Source organism: Xiphophorus maculatus, chromosome 9 (genome assembly GCF_002775205.1).
Source record: "Xiphophorus maculatus strain JP 163 A chromosome 9, X_maculatus-5.0-male, whole genome shotgun sequence".
Taxonomy (NCBI): Eukaryota; Metazoa; Chordata; class Actinopteri; order Cyprinodontiformes; family Poeciliidae; genus Xiphophorus; species Xiphophorus maculatus.
In genome coordinates, this window is record NC_036451.1 from 22,072,800 (window position 1) to 22,100,635 (window position 27,836).

The 27,836-nt window shown below is 41.2% G+C and overlaps 2 protein-coding genes across 3 annotated transcripts; one reads left to right on the plus strand and one right to left on the minus strand.

Moving 5' to 3' along the window:
* The first annotated feature begins 259 nt into the window (after nt 1-259).
* fyb2 (FYN binding protein 2) lies at nt 260-15,485 on the plus strand. Its single transcript, XM_023339571.1, has 20 exons — nt 260-610; nt 1,482-2,764; nt 2,851-2,993; nt 4,790-4,987; nt 5,069-5,339; nt 5,434-5,561; nt 5,973-6,001; nt 7,317-7,351; nt 7,540-7,708; nt 8,979-9,138; nt 9,225-9,339; nt 9,436-9,470; nt 9,572-9,650; nt 10,094-10,128; nt 11,699-11,765; nt 11,851-11,922; nt 12,014-12,036; nt 12,143-12,176; nt 13,960-14,068; nt 14,152-15,485. Exons 1-20 carry the CDS (start codon nt 602-604, stop codon nt 14,173-14,175), a joined length of 3,018 nt encoding a protein of 1,005 aa, XP_023195339.1. The 5' UTR covers nt 260-601; the 3' UTR covers nt 14,176-15,485.
* On the minus strand, nt 15,443-27,568 carry prkaa2 (protein kinase AMP-activated catalytic subunit alpha 2). 2 transcript variants are annotated; one of them, XM_005795544.2, is made up of 10 exons: nt 27,368-27,568; nt 25,539-25,680; nt 24,487-24,580; nt 23,234-23,378; nt 21,831-21,918; nt 20,468-20,692; nt 19,550-19,712; nt 18,983-19,321; nt 18,765-18,891; nt 15,443-18,218 (listed from the first exon to the last, which is right to left on the minus strand). In XM_005795544.2, exons 1-10 carry the CDS (start codon nt 27,465-27,467, stop codon nt 17,968-17,970), a joined length of 1,674 nt encoding a protein of 557 aa, XP_005795601.1. In that variant the 5' UTR covers nt 27,468-27,568; the 3' UTR covers nt 15,443-17,967. The 2 variants fall into 2 exon arrangements, with proteins under 2 accessions (XP_005795601.1, XP_023195340.1); XM_023339572.1 differs by having other exon boundaries at nt 27,432-27,522.
* Between the last annotated feature and the right edge of the window lie 268 nt (nt 27,569-27,836).

A 27,836-nucleotide genomic window follows, 5' to 3' on the forward strand; every position in this document is an offset into this window, starting at 1 on the left:
GCCTCATTTTTCGCAGCCCTCCTTTAATCTGGAAGATTCGCACTTTGCGCACAGATTTGACTTGCACTAAAAAAATAAAGATTTTATACTGTTGAGTTTTTTTATTTTATTTTTTTATTTAGTTGTCTAATTGTCAAAGACAGACGAGGTGAAGGGAAACTAGTCCATAAAGAAGACTGATGTTGGTGAGTCACTGCGGGCATGCAGCTCCAGCCTGGCGGCATTCCACCTGTGTTCAGTCTTACAGAAGAAGAAGAAAAACTATCCGAGAGTCACCGAGTTACGTTAATCTGAGCCAGACCCGTTTGTCGAGCTAGACTGTTTTCTTCCACATGACGAGTGAGTTTTTCAACTCCAACCTTGTTCCAGCCCAGAAACCATATTCTGCGCGCGTCCTGGACGCACAAAGGGACGCATTGTGGGTCTGAATACAGAAAGCAGCCTAACATCTCGATTTTCTTTTTTTAAAATAATAAACCTTTACTACAATCGCCGCCAGAATGCGAGACTGAAGAAGACAATTATTTGGTTCATTCTGGAGATTTTTTCTCTCTCTCTCGGTTTTTTTTTTTGGGGTGGGGGGAGGATTTAAAACCTCGCGATGGATGAGGTGAGTTGGCTTAAATTAGCCACGTTACGTCTTACGATAAATATTGTTTAAGTAGTGAAACACGTGTATGTTAATGCCACCTGTTTAAATATTTCAACAGAGCTGCGTTGATATGTAAACAACTTGGACACGTATTGGTCCTAAATCTCGCTCAAACTAGTCATTTTTAATCAGGCCTATCAGTTGTATATATATAATATTGCCTATTATATATATATATATATATATATATATATATATATATATATATATATATATATATATATATATATATATATATATATATATATATGTGTGTGTGTTTTCAATTTACAGTCAGTCCTCAAAACAAACCTTTACAGGCGATAGAAGTAATAGAGTTTAATCCAATAGGAAACGAAAGAATTATAAGACTATGCCAAATATTGCATGGAGGCTCATGCCACTAGCCTTTCTTATTTTTGTGTAACAGAAATACACGTGCACTAAGGTGCATGTTGTTGGCTGAGGCATTTATAAACCAAAAATTAGTGGGAATTTTTTTTTCCAAACCATTCAAACAATATACCATTCGGCGGCATCTACTGCAAAATATTTACAACACCTTTAATATGACAAAGGAGCAGAATCACGTTAAAACCCAGATTGGAATAAATGTCAAATGTACAAAAATATGTTTATGAAACAAAATAAAAATCAGGGTGTGTGTGGGGGGAGGTGGTTACCCCACCCACATTCTGCACAATTCTTCCTAAGGGCAAAGATTTATGTCTAGATGTTTCTATGACGTAGTGTCAGAAATAAAAGCAAATATGTTGGCTCAGTAAATGTTGTGCGTACACTTTGTAAACCAGAACAAATAGCTGTTTCACTTTTTGTCTGTCACTTTTAGCAAGAGGGTCCGTTAGACTTCCAGGCGCTGAGGGCCAAGTTCCAGGACAAAGAATTCCTGCTGGGGCCACCAAAGCCCAAACCTGTTGTTGCTGAGAAACCAAAGGTCATCCCTCCTCCCCTTAGCCCCACTCAGCACCTTCCGCCAGGAGCACGCCCCTCCCTGCTCTCCTCCATCAACCAGGCCTTGGAATCAAAGTCGGTTAATTCCCCCAGAGTGATATTCAAGGATGAGAACAAGGACAACAAGAAGATTTTTATCCATGGTAACTCAAAACCCAAAGACAAATCTGACGGGAAGACGAAGGAAAGCAAGGAGAAGCTGAATGAAAACTCATCGGATCACAAGGAGAAGAACGGAAAGAAGCCTCCGTTCTTTGGGACACAGAAGGAGAGCACAGCCGAGCTGGTGCCAGCCTTGCCTCCTCCGAAGTCCAAAACACAGAGGAAGAAGAATATTCTTGGTTTCATAAAATCTTCCAAGAAGGATCCAGCAGCGACCTCAGCTGACTCAATCCTAGACTCTACGAACGTGAACCTTCCTGGACCCACACCGCTGATCCCATTGGCTTCTGATGCTGACGAGGAGGAGTCTATATACTTGGTACCTAGGCAGATCCCACGAAAGATCACCATCCCTGAATCCAGCGCTGCGGTGGACCTGACAACCCTCTCTCCAATTCCCGACCCTCCCGACTTCTCTCCTCCACCTGCCATGATCCCAGCTACCCCAGCTTTCAAAATCCCACCCCCACAGAGTGAAACCCCACCTCAGATTGAAAGTCCTGCTTCGTCAGTTTCTGACCTGCCCAGCCAAAACAAAATTGTTCCCATTCCTTCCATTGATGCTCCCCCTCGCCCAATCATTCCTGCTCCCTCTCCTCCACTTGCTAATGCGCTCTCTCTTACCGTTGCAACTCCTTCCCCTCCAACCGTTGTGACTCCCTCCCCTTCAGATACCGTGGATCCTTCTCCTCCACCCAGAGCTACAGATGCCCCACCCAGAGCTATTTTCTCTCCTCCACCGAGTTTTGCCAACTCCGATCCTTTTCCCGAGTTCTCTGCTCCCTCCACCGAGCTTCAGGCAGTAGCTGGTTCTGACGTGGAGGTGGCTCTTCCAGCTGCTGTAGAAGCGATGGACTCTACTCCTTCCAAACTAGAACGTCCCATCTCTGCCCTGTCCGCCCTGGGGAGGGCGGAGGACATGAGTACTGGGAAGAGAACCCCTCCGAGTGACCCGAGGATCTTAAGCGCTCTGGAGAAGGCACGCAAGAAGGCCGCCAGGTAGAACTCCCTTCCAGGAGCTTGGTTCATTTAGCCAAGTTTAGTATGCAAATGATCACTTACAAGTATGCTTTATCTGCTTCCAGCCCCATGTCTAGCCCCACTCCTCCACCCAAAGTCTTTCCTTCTCACCTGGATCCCGCCCTCAGCGATGCAGAGTTTCCGCCCTTCGAGGATGAGGGAAAGAAACTCCCGTCGATTAAAGCAGAAGTTAACTTCCCTGACCACAGTGAGTTTGAGCTCAGCTTTGTCTTGGAATTTAGTCTGAATTGATTTCACCTCAACATGACGAGCAGAACAAACTTCCCAGTTATCAGGATCTCAGGTATGTGCTGGAATGCTGCAGAATTGGAAGGTTTAAGTTGAACCAAAAGCGTGGTGGTATTCATGTATAGGTGTTAGAATAAATCTGTGTAGCTTCCCACACAAACAATAGACCTAACATTCTTCTCCAGTGCCAGGAACAACTGAGCTGAGCTGTGAAGGTATGTCAGCTATGATAGAGCTGCTAAGTTTCTCTAAAGTCTGACAAGCAGGACTCAAATTTAACCTAGACTCTCGTGGAGATTTTATATCCAAGTCATGAACTAATTTTTAACTTTTTTTTTTTTCGAAATCACATTCTTCTAAATGAAACATAAAAAACTGTTCGAGAGAGTGCTTACATGTTAGAGTTGTGGATTTATTTTGTATTTTATACCTTTTCTATACTTTTAACTTTTCTAGAGCAGGAAACTAAGTTAGAAAACTTGAAAGTAGACCAGACAAAAATACAAGGAAGACTCTGTTTGTTGACTCTGTTTGTTGACAGATGTGACAGCAACGTCATCATTGTTTGACAAGTTGGGTTTCCATGTGAAATCAATTTTCTGTTGCACTTGCTTTTTCTTCCTCTCTTCCTTGTTTCATACTGCAGGCTGTAGAGTTTTAAAGGGATGTGTTAGACTGACACAAAGTGAGGTCCTATGAAAATAAGCAAAGCCATGGCAATTTAATTTATTAGAACATTTCAGCAAACAAGATAATTCAAAGAGCTTTACATTATGAAAATAAAAAAAGGAGTTCATAGTAATTCTAAATCAAGGAAAACTAGACTACAAACTACAATTATTTATGTTCCAGGTAACATTATACATAGAACAATCAGCTCTGACTAAATGGGTTTTATAAGAACTCAGGTTCCAGCATTTTTATTAATTAAATTTATGGTTTTGTTATCTAGAAGATTTCATATCACTGTGTGTGAGTTTGGAGAAAAAAAATTAAGAAATCATCAAAGCAGAGGAAAGCTGACAGCTGATCAACTGGTTTTAGAAATTTAAAACAACTCGATTAGAAAATGTTCGTAGCAGGCCAATCAGTTTAAATAAAATACTGTATTAACAATCAGCACTTTAACAAAAGCGCTAACCTTTTCTTTGTAGATTTCTTAATTTAGCCTGCTGACTGTAGTCAGTGGCTCTGAGTAAAACCAAGCCAACTACATGCTAACTTTACAGATAATATAATGCATCATATTGGCATATTTTTTACATACAGACATGGATTTCAAGGTGTTGAAGTTGTTTTCACATTCCTGGTGGAATGACTGACCTCTTCAGTTTGAGTTAAATTTCCAAATATCAGCTTAAGCGGGGGTCCCTGTCTGACTGTTAGCATACATGCTAGCATGTAAAGTAACTATGAAGGAGGTATTGTTTACATTTTCAAAAGAGAATGTTATTAGCTACTAAGCTAGCCAAGAGTGGAGCAAACTTTCTGAGAAGTGTATAGTATGACCTTGTGTAGAAACACATTTGTAGCTAGGCTGAGAAAACGCTGGATGAAGTATCAGTCTTTGTGACCAGCTGTTAGCCTTCCTCTGCTATGAAGATTTCTTCACTTTTCCACATAGTCATGGTGATGTGACATCTTAGAGGTAAGACAACAATTACAAAACCTCATTCAAGCTATCCCTTTAATCTGAGACTTTAAGGTGTAAATCAGCTGAGCAAATGTAAACTATTGTGATGTGATTCCTCACAGGGGCAGCTTCTCCGGCATTGCAAAGCCTCACGGAGGAGGGGTCCAACCCTCCCCTAGTTGCGGTTGCGGTTGCGGCTCCTCCACCCAGAGGGGTCCTACCAGACCGAGAGACTTTGGCTCCGGCGCCAGAGAAACCTAAAAGACCTCAGTCTGCCAACTTGAGCCAGTTCATCCCCCCTCCTCCTATTATACCTGAAGGTAGTTTCACATCCACCAACATTGCACTTGGAAATCCTTTCCATTCAGTCGGGGATGCATTTCTCCATCTCTGTCACGCAGAGATTCCGGTTCCACTTGAGAGTTTAGAGGCCGAAGCCACAGACGTACCAGGATTTGACGATTTGGAGGATGCCTACAGCCCAGAGCTGCCGGTGTCCCGATGTGGGACTGAGGAGCACACGGGTACCGACGTTCCAGACAAACCAACCCAGTCAGAGTTTTATGGCAACGGGATAACTCATCCAGAAACAGAGGTCCAAACTAAGACAGCATATGGAGAAATTAAGCTGGACAGTCCTCTGCAGGAACAATCCCTAAAACCCACTGAGGAGTAAGATCAGGAAGTTCAGCTGTATATCTATTCAGTTTAAAGTGGCGAGTTGTATCCCAAGAAACTGTGTTAATCAATATTTTGTTCTTTGTAGCCCTCAAGCACTACTCCAAAACATTATGTACGAAAGCAACGACGACGTGTACGAATTCATCAACGTCAGCTCCAGCAAAAAGAAGGCGAAGAGCAGCAATGGCAAGAAACGCAAAGGGGCCCCACAAAGTGAGTCTCACACATTCTTCTTATTTAATACATTCTTATGCTAGAAATCGATATAAAATTTTGGAGAATTGATTGGAAAAGTTGCATTATGGAGAAAAAAAATATACTGGACATAAACCCAAGTTGTTGTTTTTTTTGTTGTTGTCTTTTTGCATTTTACAAGCACAAGTAGAAAGCTTCGGCTTCTAGAGATTGTTCGGCAGAATAGCTGTGCTGAGGCTCCTTCACCCATACATGTTCACATTTTGCTTTTTAACAAGCATTAACTACTATTTTCCAAACAAAATAACCAGATTTTCTGAATTTGAACGTTTCACGTGTTGCTTTTCAAAACTTTAGTTGATTAATAATCAATGTTTTTGAAGATCTCTGCACTCTCTAACGTGACCTGTTGTTTGCTTTAACTCACAGATCCATATGTCGAGACGGGACAGGAAACGGTAGGCACCGAGGAGTTGAACGTTTCGTTAGAGCTTTTGTATTTTCACTTTTGTCATGTTGCAACTGCAGCTCCAGATTTTGGGTTATATCTCCACTAGAGTCACATACATAGAAACAGATTTTTTTTTCTTCTACTTTTCTAAATACCGCAGTCAGATTGAATGGAGAGTGATCACCTAATCATTTTTTTAAAGATTCCCCTCAGATTTTCATTTGGATTTTGGTCCTGACTTTGACTGAGCCGTTTCCCTCCCGTGAATATGATCTAAGTCGTTCTGTTGTTGCTCTGGCTGCATCATTACAGTGGTGAGCACTGTTAGTTTTCCGCCACACATTCGTTTTGCTTCTTTGTTGTCTCTGATTAACAGGCTGTGGCAAACTGCATCCAAAACGTCTTGTGGATTTCTATTAAACATTTAATTTCCTCTTGACATTCTGACCATAAAAGATGGATTTACAGGCACAAGTTATAGATTAATGAGTTAATCTAAAGTTGATTAATCTTATCGATCGACCAGCGATTCATTTTTAAGAGGACATTTTCTTAAAAACGCGTTTTCTCTTGTATTAAGAGGGTCGACCGTTTTTCCGTAACATGCTGATTTTTCCATAAAATATCGAATAATCACAAAAAAAAAAAGAACATTCTGAAATTTTAACATTATTTGTGTCAGCTGGATTAAAAACTGACTGAATAAATAGAAAATTGTGGTTTTCTCACATCATTACACATATTTTTAGGTTGCTGAACAGAAAAAAGATGAAAAGAATAAAACATGCGCGACACTTAACTCTTAGCTCTCGTACTTCGCTCCATGAAGTGCATTAAATCACGACGTTCCTCGAAAGCAACCTTGCGTCGTATTTTTTTCTACCATGTTACAATTTTTCTGTGCTATCCCCTCCACTTTTTTTGTCACCACATCCTCAGTAACGTTTAATTAAGGAGCTGACGCTGCTCTGTTATGCATCTCAGATCTATTAAAGTGACACTTAAGGAGCTTGTCGAGTGTTTATATTTCAAATCTGCGTCCCACACCGGACTCTGTTTTGTCTTTCCCGGTCGCAGGACATTAGAAAATGTGGAGGTGGAGTTTAGAGAACAAACTCCACCTCCACATTTTCTAAATTTTCTGGCAAATTCAGAAAATGTATATTCTGAATGTATATCCTGTGGCTGTAATATGGCAAAATGTGAAAATGTTTAAGGCGTTTTTGATGCTCTCAAAGGGCGTTCACCTTCAAAATCAGAGGCGTAGTGTCTTTTATTTTCATCTAAAGCAAATTAATTCTTATCTCTGTGAATATTTACAGTTTCGGGAGAAAACCAAGACGAGCAGGTTCGGCAGGTAGGACCTTGTTGTTGGGTTTTCTTTGGACCCACTTCTCCAGTTTTCATTCCTCCTGCTCTCCCAAGAGTTTCTGAGGAGAGTCGTGTTTCCCTCCCTTGCAACCGCCCCCTGCTGCTCAGACATGCCGCGAGGCAAAACCAACTTTCGTAAAGGACAATGACGTGTGCGTCTCCTCTTCCCCGCAGGAGCGAGAAGAAGCACGCCTCAGACAAGCCGGATGAGAAGGAGCTGAAAAAGAAGGAGAAGCAGCGGCTGGAGAAGGAGAAGAAGGAGCTGAAGGAGAAACAGGAGCGGGAGAAGAAGGAGCAGAAGGAGAGGGAAAAGAAGGAGAATGAGATGAAGAAAAAATTCAATGTGAGTCCTGTTATTTTTGACAGAGAACAGAAAGAGGAGGAGGAGGTGGAGGAAGGTGACTGAGTGGCAGAGGAGGAGGGTGGAGTAAACGTCTGGCCTCTCAAACCTGTCAGGATTCATTCCTCGCTGTGGAAGAGCTGAGCAACATGACTAAACACACGTTTCACCGCTGGCAACACCTTCCTCACATTAGAGATTTTAACTCAGACCTCTGTTTATGTAGCAGAAATGTTGGAACAAGACTTTAGTTTCTACGGAGACCAGATGATAAAAGACCTTTCAGCATTTTAATCAAGTGTTTAATCACCGGTCCTGAATAGCATTGCCTCAGACGACGGGCCAGACACAAAGAAATGAATCATTTTTTGCAAACTGGTTTCAAGTGCCGTGTTCTCGTTTCTTTTTTCCTCAGACGCTCACGGATGTGCGTGTTTTTTTTTCCTTTATCGAGTTACTGTTCTTTTTTTTATTTCGTTTGCTCAACATTGTAAGCATAAATATGCTTTACCGTCATATTTGTGGCGTCGCTTGTTTCTTTGTAGCTCCCAGTGGGAAAGCACAGGCTTCAAGTCGCTCGAGGAACAGCCCTGAAACGGAGACAAAAACTTTTCTTAATGTGTTAAGACAGAAATGAACAAAACTATAGATGAAAAAAAAAAAATGAGCAAAGTTTTTTAAAAAGTCGATGGTTCCACGTCAAACTGGTTTGGGCTTCACTCCCCTGAATCCCATCAAATGGGTTTCTGATGAGTTTTTTTTGTTTTGTTTTTTTTCCCCATGACTCATCACTTTACTGCAGCTGTAAGATGATGGCTGGTCCTGATGTGGGAGGGGTGGCTGCAAAATGTTTCATAGTCTGTATGAAGCTAAATGACAAATTAACGTTAAGAAACATCTGAAAACATTTTCTCTGCTTCAAAATGTGTTTTTGCCTAAGTGTCTGAAACAAAGCGTCAATCTGAGACGCTTCATCCACGACCCGTCTTACTTGTTGTTAGCTCAGACATTGACCCTTCACCCCCCCAACCCCCTATTTCAACTCAGTCACTTTCTGTGCAAACAATTCATTTAGGGTCTTTATAGTAGTTCCATACCATCAAGTCCTTGTTATTGCAGTATTCCTCAGTGAGCACAGTGGTGAGTTGTGTACTCACTTTCTTTTTCCTTGAATTAGTGTTAAATGATCCCACTAGGTTAGATTCAATTAGCGTGATTACTTGGCCGTGTTAAAGCAGGGCCACTGTGTAACATCTCCGTTTGTGTGTTTCAGGTCACAGGGCAGGAGGAAGCCATGTACCAGGCAAAGGTAAAGGTCACCGCAAAGGGCCGTAAGCACGATCTGCCCGTCAAGAGCGGCGACGTCATCAGCATCATCCGAACCACCGAGTGCCCCAAGGGGAAGTGGCTGGCCAGGGACAGCTGCAACACCTGTGAGCCGACAGCAGAGTGTTCGTGTCTGGGAAAGAGAAGGCGACGAAGCGACTCGCCTACAAAAATCTGTGTTTGTTCACTCTAGATGGGTACATTCCCGTGGATCACGTGGAGATGGACTTCAAGGAGATTTTGGAGCTGGGAAAGAAGACTCCCCGCAACAGCGCCATCATCGAGGCCGAAGCCGCCACGGACAGCATGTACGTGTCCCCACCTCAACACCGAGTCCGTCAGCAGGTAGAGGAGACGCCGACGCTGTCTTGATGACGAGCGTCTGCTTTCTGTTTCTTTCGCAGGGTGCTGAATCACTTCAGTCGTTCGCCGGGAAGCTGTAAGTGTTTGCGAGTGGCGCTCCTGATTGGAGCGCGCGTTAAATCGGTCAGCAGCTGTTTGACGCAGACCGCTTCTTCATGCTGTCCTTGATGTGTTCAGTCTCGGACGACAGTGAGGAGTGGACCGGTGACGACGAGACGCTCTCACCCAACCCTGAAGCTTCTGACCAGTTGCCGGGGTAACCTGACATCCTCACTGTAAAAACACAAAATCCTACCAAGTATTTTCATCTCGTTTCTAGAGCAAACATCCAATGCACTTGAAATAAGACAAAACTAACTTAAACGTAACTTTTCACCAAGATATTTAGGCATATTTTAAGTAAATACATATAACTGGAAAAATATCTTCCTATAAATGAAAGTATCTGGATGTAGGACTTATACTTCTTTTAATCTATATTCAATAATTATTTTTCTTAAATCAAGCTTACATATCGTGCTGAAAAGTAACTTTTAGTGAGTTTTGTCTTGTTTCAAGTGTACCAACAAGACGAAACGAGACAAATACTTAGCAAGATTTTGTTTTTGCAGTGCAGCCTATTACCAAATTGTTTTTGACACAGTGATTGATTAGTTCTTAATCACGTTTTTTTTTTTTTACCGTCTCTTCCCTCCTCAGGGTTCACACACGGACTATCTCCATGCCAGAGATGGGTAAGATAGACATCATAGATTATGCTCCATATTTGTTGCTTTCTAGACAGGCTCACTTGAAACATTACCTCGAAGGCAGATGTTAATACTGATCAAGGCAATGAAAATGTCTCAGCTCATTTCCTGAAGCTCTACAATCATTCTGATAATATTTTGTACACCAGAGTCAATTGGTGGTAAATCGTGAACTGCACCTCGTTAGGTAACGCGACACAAATCGTAGTTTCTAGAATAAAGGAAGATAATTTTGAAACTTTTTATTAATATATTTTGTATCTTAAAAGCGACTTTCATTTCTAAAGGGCGGTAATTAATTAAGCAGCATTTTGGATTTTTGTTTTCAAGGTAAAGGTGCAGAGATTTTTCAACTTGAGGCTATAAATGTCCTTTAATATGCAGAACACTGAGGTCGAATTGCTTTATGAGTTTTACACACCTTTTAATTAGTAAACCACACAGCTACAGTTTTAGTGTCATCTGACAATTGTATGCTTGACCTACTTTTATAATTAGCTCACAAATAAAATCGTTTACAGAACCTTCCAAAAGTATTTATACCCCTTGAACTTTTCTACTCCGTGTCATGTGACAAGAACAAAACTTGTAGAGTGTGTTTTTTTGAAATTTCCTGTAAAAAAAGCAAACAAAAAAAAACAATACAAAGTAGAACAAAACTGTTAAATGGAGGGGAAATTACGTTTAAAAAAAAATAGAAATAAATACCAGAAAGGTTGAGTTCAGCCTCCCTCAGTCGGTACTGTACAGAATTACATTTCGTTGCTGTTGAAACCATATGAAATATCTCATATCTTTAGATTTCGGTTTGGACTTTGACTGGATCTTTCAAACACATTCTCACTTTGTGTTGGTTTTTCGCATAAACTCTCGATGAAATACTACGAGGTCTGTCGTAAGACGACCAAATGTGGGAAACTTTAAACGTCTTGAATGTTATGGAAATGACTGAGAGTGGACCCCTCAGTCCTCTGTCTGGAAAATTAAACGCATCAGTGCGTTTGAGATGAGTCTGTAGTCACAGATCCAACAAAAAGTGACAAATCTTGCAGCACCACGGTGCTGTTGCTTTAAAAGAAAAGAAGTAAACATTTCCTGTGAAAACAAAATTTGTGTGATTTTCCAAGAAATGGCATTCAAGTGATGTAACAGGTGTGTTGATGTGTAGCAACAGCAACGAATCCAAGCATCTTTGTCAACAGATGAATTCAGTAGTATTCAGCTGCACTAGTGAGCATATAATAATAGCTTAATTGAGGTAAAAGGTAGTCTTAAAACCAGTTTATTTTTAGCACACAACTTATTACATGTTGGCAAGCATTTGTTTTCCTTTGTGACCCCTAGAGTCACAAAGTTTTTGAATTTTAAAATCCTGTCGCTCTGCATGCCTCTCGAACTGAATCACTGCTTTGTGACTTGAAGGATAAACATGTCGGTTGTGTAACCGGAAACTGTTAATGATAAGTTTGAGGTAGTGTCGTCCGAAAGAAGATTTGTTTTCGTTTTATCGCGACTTGTTAACAATAAATGGCTCTGTTTCGTTTTCTCCTTAAAGGAAACCAGGACCTCGACGTAAACCACCAGCACAGTCACAGTGACATGAGCGAAAACCCTCAGATCCAGTGAGTTCATCTTCTGATCATTTTGAGCCAAAAAAAAAAAAAAAGTTTGAAAATACTGTATGGTGTGTGCGTATCTTTGTACCAGAGCGAGGCAAGAAGCACTTTACAAGTTGGTGACATTCTTCAGCACACCGAAATCTGCGCATCCGACTCCAAAGTAGGTGTTTTATAAACATCCTGATTCTTTGCACATTTTAAACTGTACTGATTACTCATTTGTCATTTTTGTTTTGTTTTGTTTTTTCAAGTGAGCCCGAACCAGAAAGGAGGAGTAAGCTCAGCCCAATCCGTCTTATTTTCAAATTCTTAGCTTTATTACTTTTGTTTTTTTTTTTCTTCTTAATAATTTCTTAATCTTCATCCTGGTTTCTCTGTAGGTCCTACACCTGTGCAGGAAGAAGCTGCTAGTGCGTAAGTAGCCCAAAACTAACACACACACACACACTCGCCCAAAAAAATCCCAGACATGTTGCTCAACCAGTAGACAGACAGGTTCCCTTCTTTTTTTGTTCAGAATGAGCTGCTAAGCAGGAAAAGATGTGAACGTGTTAGTTTAGGTGTCTAAGAGAAAATCAGGTGGACTGGAAAATCAGTCCGATCCTCCCAACAAGCCGGGTCCTGTTCAGATGCAGTCGCATTGTGATCAAAACACTGCGACTAGGCATGGCCTAGTTACACGGTTTAAGGTCCGCCTTTTCAAGAAAAGCTTTTGGCTTCAGGTTAGGTTCGAAATTTTCCATCATACGGCCTTGGTTTTTAATTTGGATTAATTCAGAAATTAGCAGTGATTCATTCAGGTAATAATTATTTGCACACACGGCGTCGCTCATGGACTGCGTCTAGGGCACTGGACTTTCAATAAATGGACTACAGATGAAAAACTGAAGAAAACAAGCCGGTGATGTCAGCGTAAAAGCAACATACCTCACCCTGATGTGGCAGAACGTCACATTTTAACCTCTTAATAGACACACACTACATAAAACAGGGTTGTGTGTAGTGAGTAATATACATATTTCATAGATGGTAAGACAGGATTTGATAATCCACAGGCTGCAGCTCATTTCCTCCTATTAAGACCCAAGTTAGAAGTGTTTTTGGTTTGTCAGTATACGCAGCAAAATAACAGTATTACTCAGGCTCAAATGGAGCAACACCCATCACTATTATAAAGCTGATGATAGGCGAGGCAGGTTTATTTTTTATAGCCCAATTCCTTCGCAGGGTAATTCCAGGCTACAAGGAATAGAAATAAGACATACATCAAAAACATGGAATATAAATGAAAAACACATCGTATGAAAACAAACATTTAGACTAATGAAATGATAAACCAGTCTTTGGACTTTACGGATGAGTGGTCATAAACAGACACGTTTTCAGTCCTGGTATAAAGAACAGTTTCTGCACATCTCAGGTTTTCAGGCAGCTGTGTCCAGAGCTGAGGATCAGAGGAATTAAATGCTGCTTTCTTCTGTTTAGGTCAAGTTCTCAAAACAGTAAGTGAGCGTGTCAGGTGACTTGAGGGGGCCTACATGGTTCATACCTGATCAGAAACTCTGAAATGTGCTGCAGAGATTAAAGGTCATTCAGTGGCTTACAGGCCAGCGAAAAGTTTTAAGCTCAATCCAAGACAAAGAGAGTCAGTGCAGTCATTTCAGGACTGTTGTTTCATTTTGTGGTGTTGATCAAGACTCAAGAATTTTAGAAGAGCTGCAGCCGCCCTAATTCATTTTTGATCGGTTTTACCAAAACCTAATAGAGAGAAGTGTGTATTCTGACAGATCCACTGATGGACACTTTGGACACAGTGACTGTGGGAGGCTATGGTCAAGAGAAACGTTAACATATATGTCATCAGCACTCCAAAATCTCAGCAAATTGGGACCATGTATATTTTGAATAAAATCAGTCTAACAATAAAGCCCTGAGGAACTCTACGTGTAATCGTTGTTTGCTCAGGTTTATAATTATAAATAAGTATACAGTAACTTTAGTATCAGTAGGAATAATTGCTGATTTTCTGTAATAGGAACAATTAAACGGTGTTACACATTTTCGATTTCAATATTTGCACGAATAACATGGTGCTGTAGTATTTCTACTGGCCTATACCTAATTGTGATGGGATGGCTATACATGGATAAGTGCAATATGTATTCAGTCATGATAAATATATAATTTTTTTAAACAGGCCACAGGAAAGTTCAACTCCCGAGACAGAGTTTGACCCTTCAGCCGTCATTTTACCTCCTCCTGACATGTACGCAGACTCCATGCTGGATTCATCGCTGTACAGCGAGGTGAGGATAAATCATACAGACTCTCCCAACGTCTGCCTGCCTTCCTGATATGTTGAAACAATGTTTCTTTCTGCTTCTACCAGCCAGTCAAAAATCTCCCACGTTGACCAGGATCTTCCTGCCGTGGCAAGCCGCAGCCATGTGACCCTTTGCCAAGAAACGACATCTTCCCGACTTCAATATTTATCTGAGAACTGCAACCATGGATCAATACACTGAGGAGTGAACCAGCGTCTAGGCAAATGGATATGTTACTGCTGTTCCTTGAAGATGTTGGTAGGAGGATTCTTTACGTTGGACCTAGATGGAGTCTTCTTTTCTCAAGAGAGAGCATAAAAGCAACAATAACAACTTTACTGACCGACACAGACTGGGCAATACCAGAAAAGTACAACTTGTGGCGGAAGTAAAGGATTAATTAAACTGCAGTTTTTCTACTTTCCTATGCAAACTAAGGGAAGTCTTGCAATCAACTTTTCTTCAGATTAACCGTCGATCCAAAGTTGAATCACAGCTCAAATAACCCAAGACCCTGAATCTTTGTTCTTGTCTGCATGAAGCGTCAAGAAGAGTAGGATCATTATTATCTACAAAAGTCTCAGGGTTCGCTGCAAGGGACTGAATATTTGAAACGAGCTAAGACATAAATAACCACCTTTTGTTTCCTCCAACAATTTAACAGTTTCCACAGAATTATCCGGAACTGGTCAGTTTAATTTCCAAGTGTTTGAATCACTGTTTGTTTTTTTAACTTTACATGGATCTTTTTCTTAAAAATTCAAATTTAAAATTTCAGATAACCACTTTAGCTTGTTTAAGAGTATGTATCTATTGTTGTTGTGATATTTAAATGATCACTGAAAAGGATGGTTTTTTGAAGAGAGATTCAATGACGTTATCAGTAACACCAGTAGTAGAAAAATGAATGTAGCGCTTGAAGGTTGCCTGTTTTAGATTGCAAAAATTTGCTAAACCTGGGCTAGCTACTAGCTTCCACATTTCTATGGACTTATTCACTTTTCTACAACTCACTGCAAAATGGCATCTTTCCAACAAAGGCGAAGGAGAAATTGCTGATAACTTCACAGAAACCTCACTTCAAAAATTCCAGACTGCTCGGTTTACTGCCTTGCATTACATAAGATCTAAGGACTGCGATTGTTAAATGTGTAACTTCAGAATGGCGTTAGCGTGTCTACAGGTCAAACTTTTAGATAAAAACGTCAACATCCAGCTTTCTTTTCTATAATTTAACGGCTCTGCAGGTGTCCATGCAGAGCCGGATACCTTTACATCGTCCTCACAAGCCGATGTAAAAACTTAAATGTGTGTGTAAAAGCTCGGCAGTGGAAAGACACTCGATGACGACATTGCTGTTTTTGCATGTTTATTTTAATAAATACTCCTTAAAGTGCAAGTCATAACAGTAATATCATGCAGTGCATAACAAGGTCCGAACCCCAATCTTAGACACAAAGATGGAGAAAGACAAGCACACACACGCACACACACGCCGACAGACAGAGGAAAACACCTTTGTACAAGATAACAGTAAGTAATGCGTACCCACACACACACATCAAACACTCACAACATAGACGGGGTTGTTTAAGGTCACCATTTAACTACAGCTAAACAGAGAGAATAGCTTTGCAGTGGAAAACTCTCCCTTTGGTAAAATCTGTATTTCATGAGGCCTGCTGGCACGTTGCTGAGGATTCATGGGTAACATGCCACTGCAGCTGTAAAAGGTAGAGAGCTACACCTGTTGGTAAATACTGGTTATATGAGAACAGTTTGTATACATCCGACCTATCTCTTCTGTAGAACCCTTAGCGTCTTCCATAGATTTTGTGCACCATGTTTTTTTTTCGGGCAGCAATGCCGCAGGCCAATGCATATTTATAGACAGAATCTGTGTTATGAGGAGAGTCTGGGTTATACAGCTGCATGTATGTTCCAGGTGTGCAAGTAATAAAGGGTTTCAGGAGTGGATTAAAAAGTACAGCTCGCACTGTTTCAAAGAAAATGCTTCAGAAAGTCTTCGTTCCCTTTCAAACTGGACGGACTTTAGACCCAGTCCTGCGGTCCAGACTCAAACCCTTCAACATCATGTAGACGAGTGTTGGGCGGTAACATGTCACAGTTGTTCCAGCACAGCACATTTAGCGACAGGGGAAGTTGCTCGCCACCCAGGGTGGCAGGCTAGGAGTGTGGTGTGGACGCACAAGAAAGGGGAAAGAAATGGCCAATGAGTTGCAGCCTGGATGATTTTTCTCCAGCGTTTGTGCATGTAGCTAATGATGATGGAGTTGGAGTCTCATAGCTTATGATTGAGATAGGGGAAACCCTTACTGGTTTTGATGTCTTTCCAGTTAAAAGGTTAAAATAGGCTTACTGTAGACTGATCAAATAATTCTGCTTAGTTACATTAGACTAAAGATTCACCGCTGTGTGCCAATATTTTCTTTTTAAGGTGTAGTGTTTCTCCTGGGATGCACAGTATTTTGAAGTCTGAGATCATCGCACTGAAATTTAAAACAGCCTCAGGTGATTAAAAAGGTGGTTAAAGCTTCATTTAAAGAAGCACCTTTCAAACTAATTACAGCTCCACCACTCCGACGGTACTGAGAATCGCAAATCTGAAAGAATCCATTCAGTAACATCTGTGAGCGCTCCTGGAGAGTGGAGCAGTGAACTGCTGAGCCCAGTAACAAGAGTGAAAGTGCAGACGGGACAGCAAAGATGAACCAAACGGGGCAGACAGCAGCTCAGATGGTAACAGTACACAATAACGTCAAGGTTGAATTGTTTTGACTCCAGCATCTCTGACCTTTCAGGCTTTAAATGTAAAACACATGACGAACTCTCCCTCTGGCCTTCGGCACACATCAGACTTTCACATAAACATTGCGTTGCATTCTTTTAAGGCATCTGTGGGCAGTTTTCTGTGGCTTCTGTTCTCCTGCGGCAGTAACACACCATCTCACATGACACACACACACCCACACACAGAGTTGCTGATCTCCAGATTGACCGCCTCACTCCGATTCGAGTGTTTTAGTCACGGCTTGAAAAGTTAGCGCAAAGATGTTTGTAACCCTGAACCGTTCCAGAGCCACATCTGTTGTTATTCAGCTCAGCGCCGACTTCCTGATGTCGCAGGCCTCCGTGTTTTTCTAAAATAAAATTCTGTTCAAGCGCCGCCGACAAGCCGAGCGGCAGCTTGCTTTATCAGAGCCTTTGAGTGTGCCAAGCGTCGGGTGAAATGACGCAGGTGTGCGACGCGGTCAGATGGCGTGGGCGTGTGTGTGTACGAGTATGTGCGGCGCGGGGCAGTTTCAAGCAGAAAAATCAATGTAGCATCCAACTGTCTGCCGTGCTTTGTTAAATTATTCAACAATTCGTTCAGTGGAGATGTTTCGAATAAAACTAGTGTTTAAAAAAAGAAAGTCTAAAAATAAATATGAATTTGATATCTAAATAATATTCTTTTTGGTATATAGTTCGATCTACAATAAAATATAAATATACATTAATAACAAAACGCTTCTTGCATTATAAAACTTGAAATCTATGAAGTAATGTTCCTCCAGACACAGCTGTAATAGCGATCGGTAAGACAAGCGGCAGAACTGACCTCAGATCAGCGTCTGAGGCCAACTCAGCAGGATGTCCGGTCGTTACATGTTGACGCAGCTGATAAAGGACTGAGGGGATTTGTGACGGTAAACTAGACCTTTGCCGACTCTGATGCGATTCTGACCTCTCCCTAATTTAGATTTTTTTTCTCTGGCTTCCATAAGTTCTTTGATACATCTCGGACTTTGCAGCTATTAGCTCTACAACACCCCCACCGACTTCCGGGTTAACAAGGCAGTTTGGGATTTAGCAGGTTCTCAGCGAGCCAGCGTGGTGATGAGACTGGCGCACATTTCGAAGAAGTCCATGGTGTGAGAGCCCTGACGCGCGGCGAGCAGTGGGGAGCTGCCGGACAGCGAGCCCGGCAGGGAGGAGCTGAGCTGGGGCAGGTCGATGGCGGGGCTGGCCGAGTCGATGCTCAGTCGGGGTCTGTGGAAGCCGGCGGTGGAGCCCGACCGCTGAGGGGTGGACGACCCAGATTTAAAGCCGACAGCCTCCATGATGTCGTCTGTGGGTGACGTCATGGCAGATCGACAATGCAGTAGCATTAGGTAACAGATCATTGAATTTCTATGAAACAAGCCTCAAAGTGTGTGAGCTAAAAGAGAAAGCACCTTGAATGGGTATTTCTGACTACACTTCATCTAAGATATACAGTACAGATGTTTTTTTTTAAAAAAAGGCTCATTTATGTATAAACTGCCTCTTCTGACAAAATATTACAAAAAACTAATAGTTGGTTTAATAAGGACAAGTCAAAACATGATACTCTCTTGTGATGAACCAAAAAAAAAAACCCAGCTGCAAATAGAACTGAATGTGATCCATTTTTTATCTAACTTCCACACCCAGAGCAGAGTGGTAAGAGGGGCAAAACGAAAAATTCCCCAAGCTCAGTTAGAGAACTCCAACACAGAGCAATATATTTGGGTCATCAAGTCTCAGTAACAACTATAGATGCCATCTATTTGACAATCAGTTGTTCAAAAGTTTAAAAAAAATTGATGCTGTCTGTAAATTTTGCATTTTGAGCAGAAATATGTTCACCACTTACCATCGATGCTCTTGAAGTCGAGGAGGTAGGATCTGTTGTCAACTTGGTAGAGCTGCAGGCTCATTTTCACCAGATTTCCCGTTACTGGATTCTTCCGGCGGACACGCAGATGATACGGGTTCACCACCTGCCAACCAGTAACCAAATGTAGACCTGCACTTTTAAGTTACGATTCTTTACCTTACAAAAAAAGCAAAAAAAAAAAAAAACACTGTTACCTTCCAGTCAAAGCTGAGTTGTTTCATGGCTCTGTACACCTCAGCCATGATGTCATACGGTCTGCTCTGACTCCTGATCCCCAGGTGCCATTTGGCTTTCTTCACAGCGAGCGGTTTGGGCCGGGTTGTGTTCAGGGCATCCAGAGGACAACGGGATTTGGGGCTGTCGGCCAGAAGCGGGGGCATCCTCTCTGGGTGGGGTTTGACGCCGGGGGGCAGCAGCATGCCTTCTTCTATGAAGGAGCCCTGCGGAGGACTGGAGGCCAGGTAGAACTCGCTGGCCTGGGTCATGATGCGTCGGTTGTCTATGATGAGGTGATAAGCTACTGCTAACTGATCCTACAAACACAGAGGTAGAATTGGAAATGAAATGTTTAACTTTTTTTGAAAATCAGTTTCAATTTACAGAATCATGAAAGTTTCTAAATAATATATTGCACACGTTAAATATTTTCTGGTGTGAGGGAAGAGGATGCAGAGGATAGGACTAAATGAGGGTCAGATGATTTGCTGTTTCGACCCATGAAGAAGAAGTTGTTGCGTATTTTCTGACATGGTTCTGGGTACCTGTGGATCGCCGCTGTAGAGACTGGAGACCACTTCAGACTCGGTGCATTCAAACTTCTCGCACACTTCCCTGACCGCCTCTTCGTCCAGCACGGTGGCATCGTACGATGGGTCCTCTGGGAACAAGTAGCCCGGCAGGTCCTTCTTAAACCACTCGTGTTCCCTGACGGAACAAAGAAAGGCCACGTGCAAAAGTAATAATTAATGTACAAGAGCTGCAAAAAAATGTGTTTGGTGTAGGAATTTTCAGGTGACAAGATTCTCAACAGTCATTTGGAGATGTTTTTAGAGATCGAAGAGAGGAAAATATCTTCCGACCTACAGCTTTTGGTAAACCTGTGGGATAAACTGAAGAGCAGCGTGCAGAAGAGAGGACACACTAATTATAGCGCATTTAACTACCAAAGACTATTTTACCAGCGCTAAAAAGAGAGCATGTGTAACACAGAGGCCAGATTAATCTACAGCAGAAAACCTAATCTGTGCCTAAAAAAAGTTTTGGTTTCTTCAGATTAGAAAGAAAAGATGAGAAGAGAGGAAAGATTAAAATCTCCAGACAAAGTGATTAAAGGTGGTTAGAGTTTTTATCCCCAAAGGAGAAAGTACCAGGCAGAAGTGAATGCTTGATTGCCTCTCTTAGAGAGGTGTGTATTTCTATAGTGTTTGCATAAGTTTACCTAAAGGCATGTCATTACAACGTGTCAAAAGTGTTTTTGGTTTGGGTATTCATTTTTGCCACCACAAGGGGAGGGGCAACATTATGCGCGACAGGTTTAAAGAGGTTGAAGTGTTGTTTTCAACATACACCGAGCCTGTTTGGTTCCCTACTGGGACCAAACGGGTTTTGCAGCAAATCCTTGGGACTCAAAGCGGCTAAACAGCTGATTAAATTGGACACAACACAGCGCGACTCGTTACCTGATGTCTTTGATGGTGGCTCTCTTAAGTGGATCCACCTGCAGCATGAGCATGAGCAGCGACGCCACGGAGCGGTTCAGGTGCTCGGGGATGTAGAAGACGCCTCCTCTGATCTTCTTGAACAGCGTGGGGACGTGCTCGTCGTCAAAGGGCAGAGTGCCACACAGCAGGGCATACAGGATCACTCCGCAGCTCCAGATGTCCACCTCTGGGCCTGCGTACAGCCTGAAAGAGATAGGAACATGAATGAAAACGCTTTTCACTGTGTTCGTCTGCAAGACGTTGAGTAAAAGCTGCGATCATCTGCCACATTTCTCACTTCTAACAAAAACATATAAATGTTCTGCTGAAACACAACATGCACACGTTGACACGTCCACATAAACACAAAGTTGTGTTGCTCTCTGAAGCTTCTAGCAGACTGCCAGATTTCAGTTTTAGTCTCATCCGACTAGAGAATCTTCTTTAATGTGTGTCTGTGTTCTCAGCATCGAATGTGGAAAAATTATTTACACTGATATTAAATTACAGAAAGGGGAACTTCATTAACAGGGGAGAGCAAATGCACACCACACTTCTCCAGATTTTTTGCTGTGAAAATATAAAAATAAAATAACAATAAGAATTTCCTTCCTCTTCACAACGATGGATGACTTTGAATTTGGCAGTCAGATAAAATCCCAGTAAACTAAACTTAGCCTGTAATGTGACAACAAAGCTAAAAATGGCTTGAGATTAGATATAAAAACTTGATATCTTGCTATGAAACAAGTCACTTTGTAAGGTTGGACAGCCCCATTATTCACTGGTCTCTTTACGATAGTCTGGGAAAGTACTGGGCCACTCCTCATTTGTTTATCTTTCAGTTTGACAAAAACATGACATTGTTTCAAAGAGGTCTCAAAGAACCAAATCTTAACAGCGTTGAAATATTTTTCAATTTGTATTTTTCTCACAACAATGAGAGCTATTTTTTTTGCCCATTTCTGGTTCTTCAAAACAACCCAACACTTTTTCCTTGGACAACAAGGCACCTTGTGACAAGAATAAAAGTAGGAAATTGGCTTTTTTTTATTAGTAAGGGCCTAATATTAGGCTTGACAATTATCAAAAACTCTCTGACAATTCAGTATAAGAATAACTTGACTAAAAATCCAAAATGAACCTAGATAGAAGATCATTATTTTTATTGTGATCCAGAATGGGACAAAAGGCAGCCAACACCAAAAGCAAAATTATTGGCTTCTCCTTTAGCAGGCAAGAATACTAGAGGTTTGTAGATTTATATAAATCACTGCTTCTGCTTATTTCATTAATAACATCCATCTGAATTATTCATGTGATTACAAATCTAAGCACACACCTTCCTGAGATGACCTCTGGAGCTGCGTAGTTGGGCGACCCACAGCTCGTTCGTAAGAACTCTCCGTCTGACATCATGTTTGAAAGTCCTGTAAGCCAATCAGAAGGCAAGCACACATTAACAACCGTCTTTTATCGCTCTGACAGTAACAGGCAAGACCCAAAGAGCCCCCCGTGATCAAATTATTGCCTTTAATCCTTCGATACTGACAGGCTAAATTGAATATTGCCATGCAGCGAGGGCAGAGTTACACACTGTGGACACTGTGAGATCTTTATCCTCCTTCACCCACCAAGAGCCTAAGCTCTAAACACAAAGCTCTTCTAATTGGATGAGCCTCTCTCTGACTAACACAGCCTGTGCCAAACACCAAACGTCAGACACGGTGCGATTTGCTGACCTTCACTTTATCTGTCCCTGAGCACTCCCTCTCTCTCTGCTCACCAGAGTCTCTTAGCTCGAAGCCAAAACACTTCTCCCGCTGTAACCCTCAAACCCCCCGCCGATTCCTTCCCTATCAGATGACACTGGGCCTCAAGGCTTCCTGCCAGACTTGATATGAGACCTGGCCGTTGCTAGGGGACGTCTGGCTGCGCACGAGGACCCTCGCCTGTTTCAGAAAATATTTGCCTTCTTTCTTGGTCATATTGCATCAGCCATTCTGTCTTCAACCGGAAAAATGAATTCTCCGACAGGACTCTGACGACGTCCTTATTCTTATTTGAATGACTCAGTGCAAAACTACAGTAATGTAATTCAAGCTTAATCAAACTTTTACTTAGTATCTCTGATATATATTCTTCCTAAACCATTATGGAAGAGGGGTGTCCATACTTTTGGTTACTTAGATTAATTTTTTTGAGGGTCAATAAAAATGTATCTACTCAACAATAAACTAACTATGCAACACTTTAATTAAACAAACAAAATAATCAGATTTGTTGCTGGAAAGAGAAGTGTAAATTATTATAAATAAATTATGATTTTTTCATTGGTATGCAGGGTAATAATATATCTTATTAAAAGAAATGTGCAAATTTTCTAGATTTAGAGTTTTAAAAAACTAGAACAAAATGTAGTCCTTTCTGAGCTGTAACATCAAGATTTAGTCACTCTTTGTGAATGCAAAGTTTAATAAATTAATTAAAAGAACATTTGAGGGCAGCAAAGTCAAGTTTTGAGTAAAAGTCGGTAAATAGATTTGGTTCTTACAAGCAAATGAAAAAAATTTGGTTATTTAAAGACAAATAATTGGTGTTCTCGCTAACTTTTTCTATCGTAAACTTTTTACTTTGTCTGTGACAACTTTGCCCTAAATAAAAATAGAACATTTCTACGTACATCAAACACCAGGGCGCACTTTGGATGCCCCTGCTTTATGGTGTATTTCTATGGGATATTACCAAAGTCGGCAATCTTGGCGTTTTTGTTGGCGTCGAGCAGGACGTTCTCGGGTTTGAGGTCTCTGTGGACCACCATGTGCCTGTGACAGTAGTCCACAGCTGAGATGATCTGCTGGAAAAGACGGCAAGCTTCTGAATCCTCCACCTAAGGGACACGGCGGGAGTTAAAATGCATCAGACGACGTGAGGCAATTCGGCTTGATTTTCTGTTTTTCTTTTCATCTAAGGTTTTGTGTTAGACGTGAGAACTGAGAGAATAACTCCGCAATCTTAACTCCACAAATTCTTGTCTAATCTTGTGGCTGTATTCCAATACTTATTCGTAAACAGACTGAAAGTGTTGCCATGCAAATAGTTAAAGCTGCATTAGTTGCTTGCTGGACCTGGGGGGGGGCAGTGCATTAGATGTGATAAACATCAACATGACATCACCTTACTATTCTGAGAAAAGTGAAAAATTGCCTTTTTGTTAGAAATCAACAAGAAAATTGGCCAGTGATCAAAATCAGTCTGTTTTCCCCTCATCAACTCTAGTTACGCTCAAATACTCAACAATCTACTTTTAGGAAAATTCCTAACAGAATTATGTAGTGAAGTGAAACAAAGTCAAAACACACTTCAGTTTACAAGTACATACAAAAACCATATTTTAGAATGGATATAAATCTGAAGAGTAGTAGTTTATCCTGGACCTAATTGCTCTGTAGCAATTATAACTGTTGCATTTAAGTTGTTGTTTTTGTCAGATATGAGACACAGAAGAGGTATTAAAAGCAACTGTGCAACATAAACCGATAGAAAAGGCTAATCAGCTCCTCTCTCCATATAGCCAATATTTTCAAAGAATGTATTTTTGGATTTCTACGGTAAAACATTTGTCCAGTTTTAAAAAGTAAAAAAAAAAAAGAAATCAGGTAAGAGTAACAAAGAGCTAGATAAAATGCTAATGGAATATAATTAGATAGAACATGTAGTTTCCTGAAATTTATAAATATATGACAGGAATTATGTTGCATCTATATGAGCTGAGTTTGAAGATGCAGACTTATTACAAAAACTGGAGTCCAGTTCACAAAAATCTGGTTTTGCCTGAGTCACTGACTTATTCTTCATATGTATTTTTAGATCAATTTAACAGAACTGTTGTAAAGTAAACTATTTAACCCACTTCAGAAATCTCCTTCGTAATTTAACCTAGTGATTATGAATATTAATCTATACGTTAGAGCAATTGACAGAAAATAATGTTTTACCCTTCCGTTTTTGCAGATGTAGTCAAACAGCTCGCCTCCAGACACATACTCCATGACCATGAAGAAATCTGTTGGTGTACTTATTACCTGGTAGCTGGAACAAGAATACGGTGTGTTAAAATGAGCTCACTCCAATTTGAATCACATCTTTGCCTCTCAACTCTGTTTATAAGTAGAGAATTTGTGCCCAACTTGACTGAGAACACAAGATAACAGCAAAGCCCGACTGGTGCAGGTAATCCTTCATAAAGGTCGGGTTTATTACACCGCAAGATCAATCTCATAAATTTCTGCTGTGGGGAGATTCTGCACTTCATCACAATCTACTTCACTCCTGTTAGTGGAGCGCTACAGGCCCAGTACCGTGGGGGGAAGAAATCCAAACTAAATCTCAATCCTTTCCCCTCTATGTAAACATGCAAAGCTTTAATGAAGCCAAGTTAATAAAATCACTGTGATCCCAACATCTGGAATGTGCTGGGTCGTCCACCCTGCTTTGGTCTGCTTGTTGTTGTGTAGAAGATGCTGGAAATATACGCCTCTGTCTAAGTCACACAGCTTTCCCGGAAAAGACCTGAGCACTCACATATCTGTCACCACCAAACAGCGTGGAAGTGTGGACTAAACCCTTCTCTCACCTTAAAATAACACAGAAATTGTTGGGTGATGGAAGAAAAAACCCAAATGGTTTGTAAGTGAGGATTTCAAGAAACCTCTACCACCTTAAGCAGCGATTTGAAGTGGAAAAGGGGAGTAGATTACTTCACATAGGCCCACGCATGGGGGCTTGTGTGTGTTTAAGAAAGAGGTAATGTTATTATCATTGTGTGTTCTGACTCGTGGGAACCCTGTAGGCATGACCCGTACAGAACCGCGATAGTAAACACGCAGAAACAAGAGAGCCCTGCCACCATAAACAGGCAACACAACATAGCGCAATACCCGCATTAAGCGCAGCCGGTTATAGAGTGCCGATAAGTTTGAAGCCAGCTGCTTGTCAGCAGAGAGGCTCTCACACTCGCCAGAGGAGTGTGTTGTCACTCTAAACTTACAGCTTGATGATGTGCGGGTGTCTGAACAGTTTGAGGTTCTGGATCTCCCGCTTGATTTTCCCCACCACATCGAGACTGCGGATCTTCTGTCTGTTGAGGATCTTCACGGCGACTTTGTGGCCCGTTAATTGATGTTGTCCGACTGCAACAGCAAAAAACACAAGCAGGGCGTCGGTTTCATAAATATGTGGAGAATTAAGCACAGAGTGTGGGCTTAACAACATGAGATCATTTTTGAAACTGCAACTGTGTAAACCTTTTGAGCTCAATGGCACTGTTGATGTGGGAAATAGGCTCACCGCCCAGGGCGGCATCAAGTCAGGAGTGGCACAAACAAAAAGATATGAAATGGGTTGAAACCTGCATTCTATTTCTTTAAAACAGAATGTACTTTTTTCTCCTTTTTTTGCATAATGAATACTTATACAAGATTAAATATCAATATACAAAAAACTAGTTCAACCTGCTTTTGAATAATTGAAGATAATAAAGACCTGAATGCTGACTGGAGAAAAAAAAGATGAGGGAGATATCAGCGACGGATTAAATCCAATCAGATCTCATTTTACCTGCGTGGAAAGGCAGACTGTTTTTTTTGTTGTTTTTTAAATATCCAATGGGACTTAAAGTTGTTTCAAATAAAAGGGTAAATAATTCACCTAAGTTGAGGCAAATGTTTTTGTTTTTCCCAAGATGAAGAAAGCTCAAGAAATCCATTCTTCTATGACTTCATAATTCAGTTGAGTAAAGATAATATAAATTTAGCAGACTAAAACTAAAATTACAAGACAATTAAATTGTGAATAAAACCATACTATGTTTTATTCAGACAACTAAAAGTAAATTAAAATTTGAATCAATGCAATGACTACAGGAAGGCTTCAGTGATTTTTTTTATACATTTTGGCTCTTATTTTTCCTGTCTTTGTTGAGGGGTGTCGGATTTTTCTGTCAGAAACGGTGAATTGATCATATTATTGCAACTGTGAACCTTTTATTTTTATTTATTTATTTTTTAGCTGTCGACGCTTACCTATAGAGATGAAACAGATAATACATTTATAAAACATTAAATGCAATTATTATTTTTTTTTTACAATTGTTCTAATTCGGCATTAAAATATCTATTTACAAATCCTCTTTTTATGATTTGCTTGCTGTTATATAAATGGTATAAATAGCAGCTGAAGGTGAGTTAGCTTAAAACATAACTTAAGCTACACTCTCAGCAAACAGGCAGGTGAAAGAGCTCACAAGGTCATTGTGAGAAAACTAGCTAAGAGAAGACAAATACCCAGCAATGTGCTTTTGAAGCACAACTCAGTGAATGGCTTTCTTGCCTTGACAATAAAAGCTAACCCGGTGTAAACATACTGAACTACAACCCGGTACACGGCTACCTTAAAATCCGTTAACTACATTTTTAGGCTTACGACCAAACTTCACGGTTCATGCGTCTTTCACAGTCCTGATTAAAAATCCCCACCGCAACACAAAGGCTCCTCTTTTTTAAAAAACACAACAATGTAAAGGTGTGAACATTTGGTTTTGAATCGTGTTATTACACCTGCCACCGCTGATAACTGGACCTACAGAGAGGTTCTTCGGTGAAAGAATTTGACTTTGAAGCGGTCGAATTCGCAGGCGACCTCTACGCAAAAATCCAGTCGGAGTCCGCCTCTAAAGACGTAGAGTTACGCTGACTGCGTACTGTCAAGTTCAACGCGGTACGCTACGACAGGAGGCAGGGCCACTGACATTAACTACTCCGACTGACAGCCGCAAATGCACACATTCATGTTTGACGTGACACGAAAACATGACTTAACTCTTTACTTTCCCGAACGTCCCCACTCCGAGCGTGTCGCCAAGGATGTAATGGCCGATCTTTACCCTGCCTTCGTGTTTCTGTTGCTGCCGCTCTGCCATCTTCTCCGTTACCGACAGCTGGGCTCGCTCGCTCGCGCGATGCGCTGCGGTGGGTGTGCTTCTTGTCTGCTGTCTGTGGGGCAGCACGGAGGGGCGGGGACAATTCTGACTCCTCTCACCGCGAGGAATCGCCGACGACTTGAACCCGCTGCTGCTGAGACGAATGGAAATGCTAGAAACAAGCATCCATCCCCAAGCAAAAATAGTGCAATCCATTCCCTCCAGAAGGTCGTCTCATTTATCAGATAGAAACCGTCTCAGTACAGCCGTTCCGTGAAAACTTTAGAATCAAAGCGAACACGTCCTTATTGGAACATGGTGGTGGCAGCATTATGCTGTGCTATGGGGATGTTTTTGTTCAACAGGGAC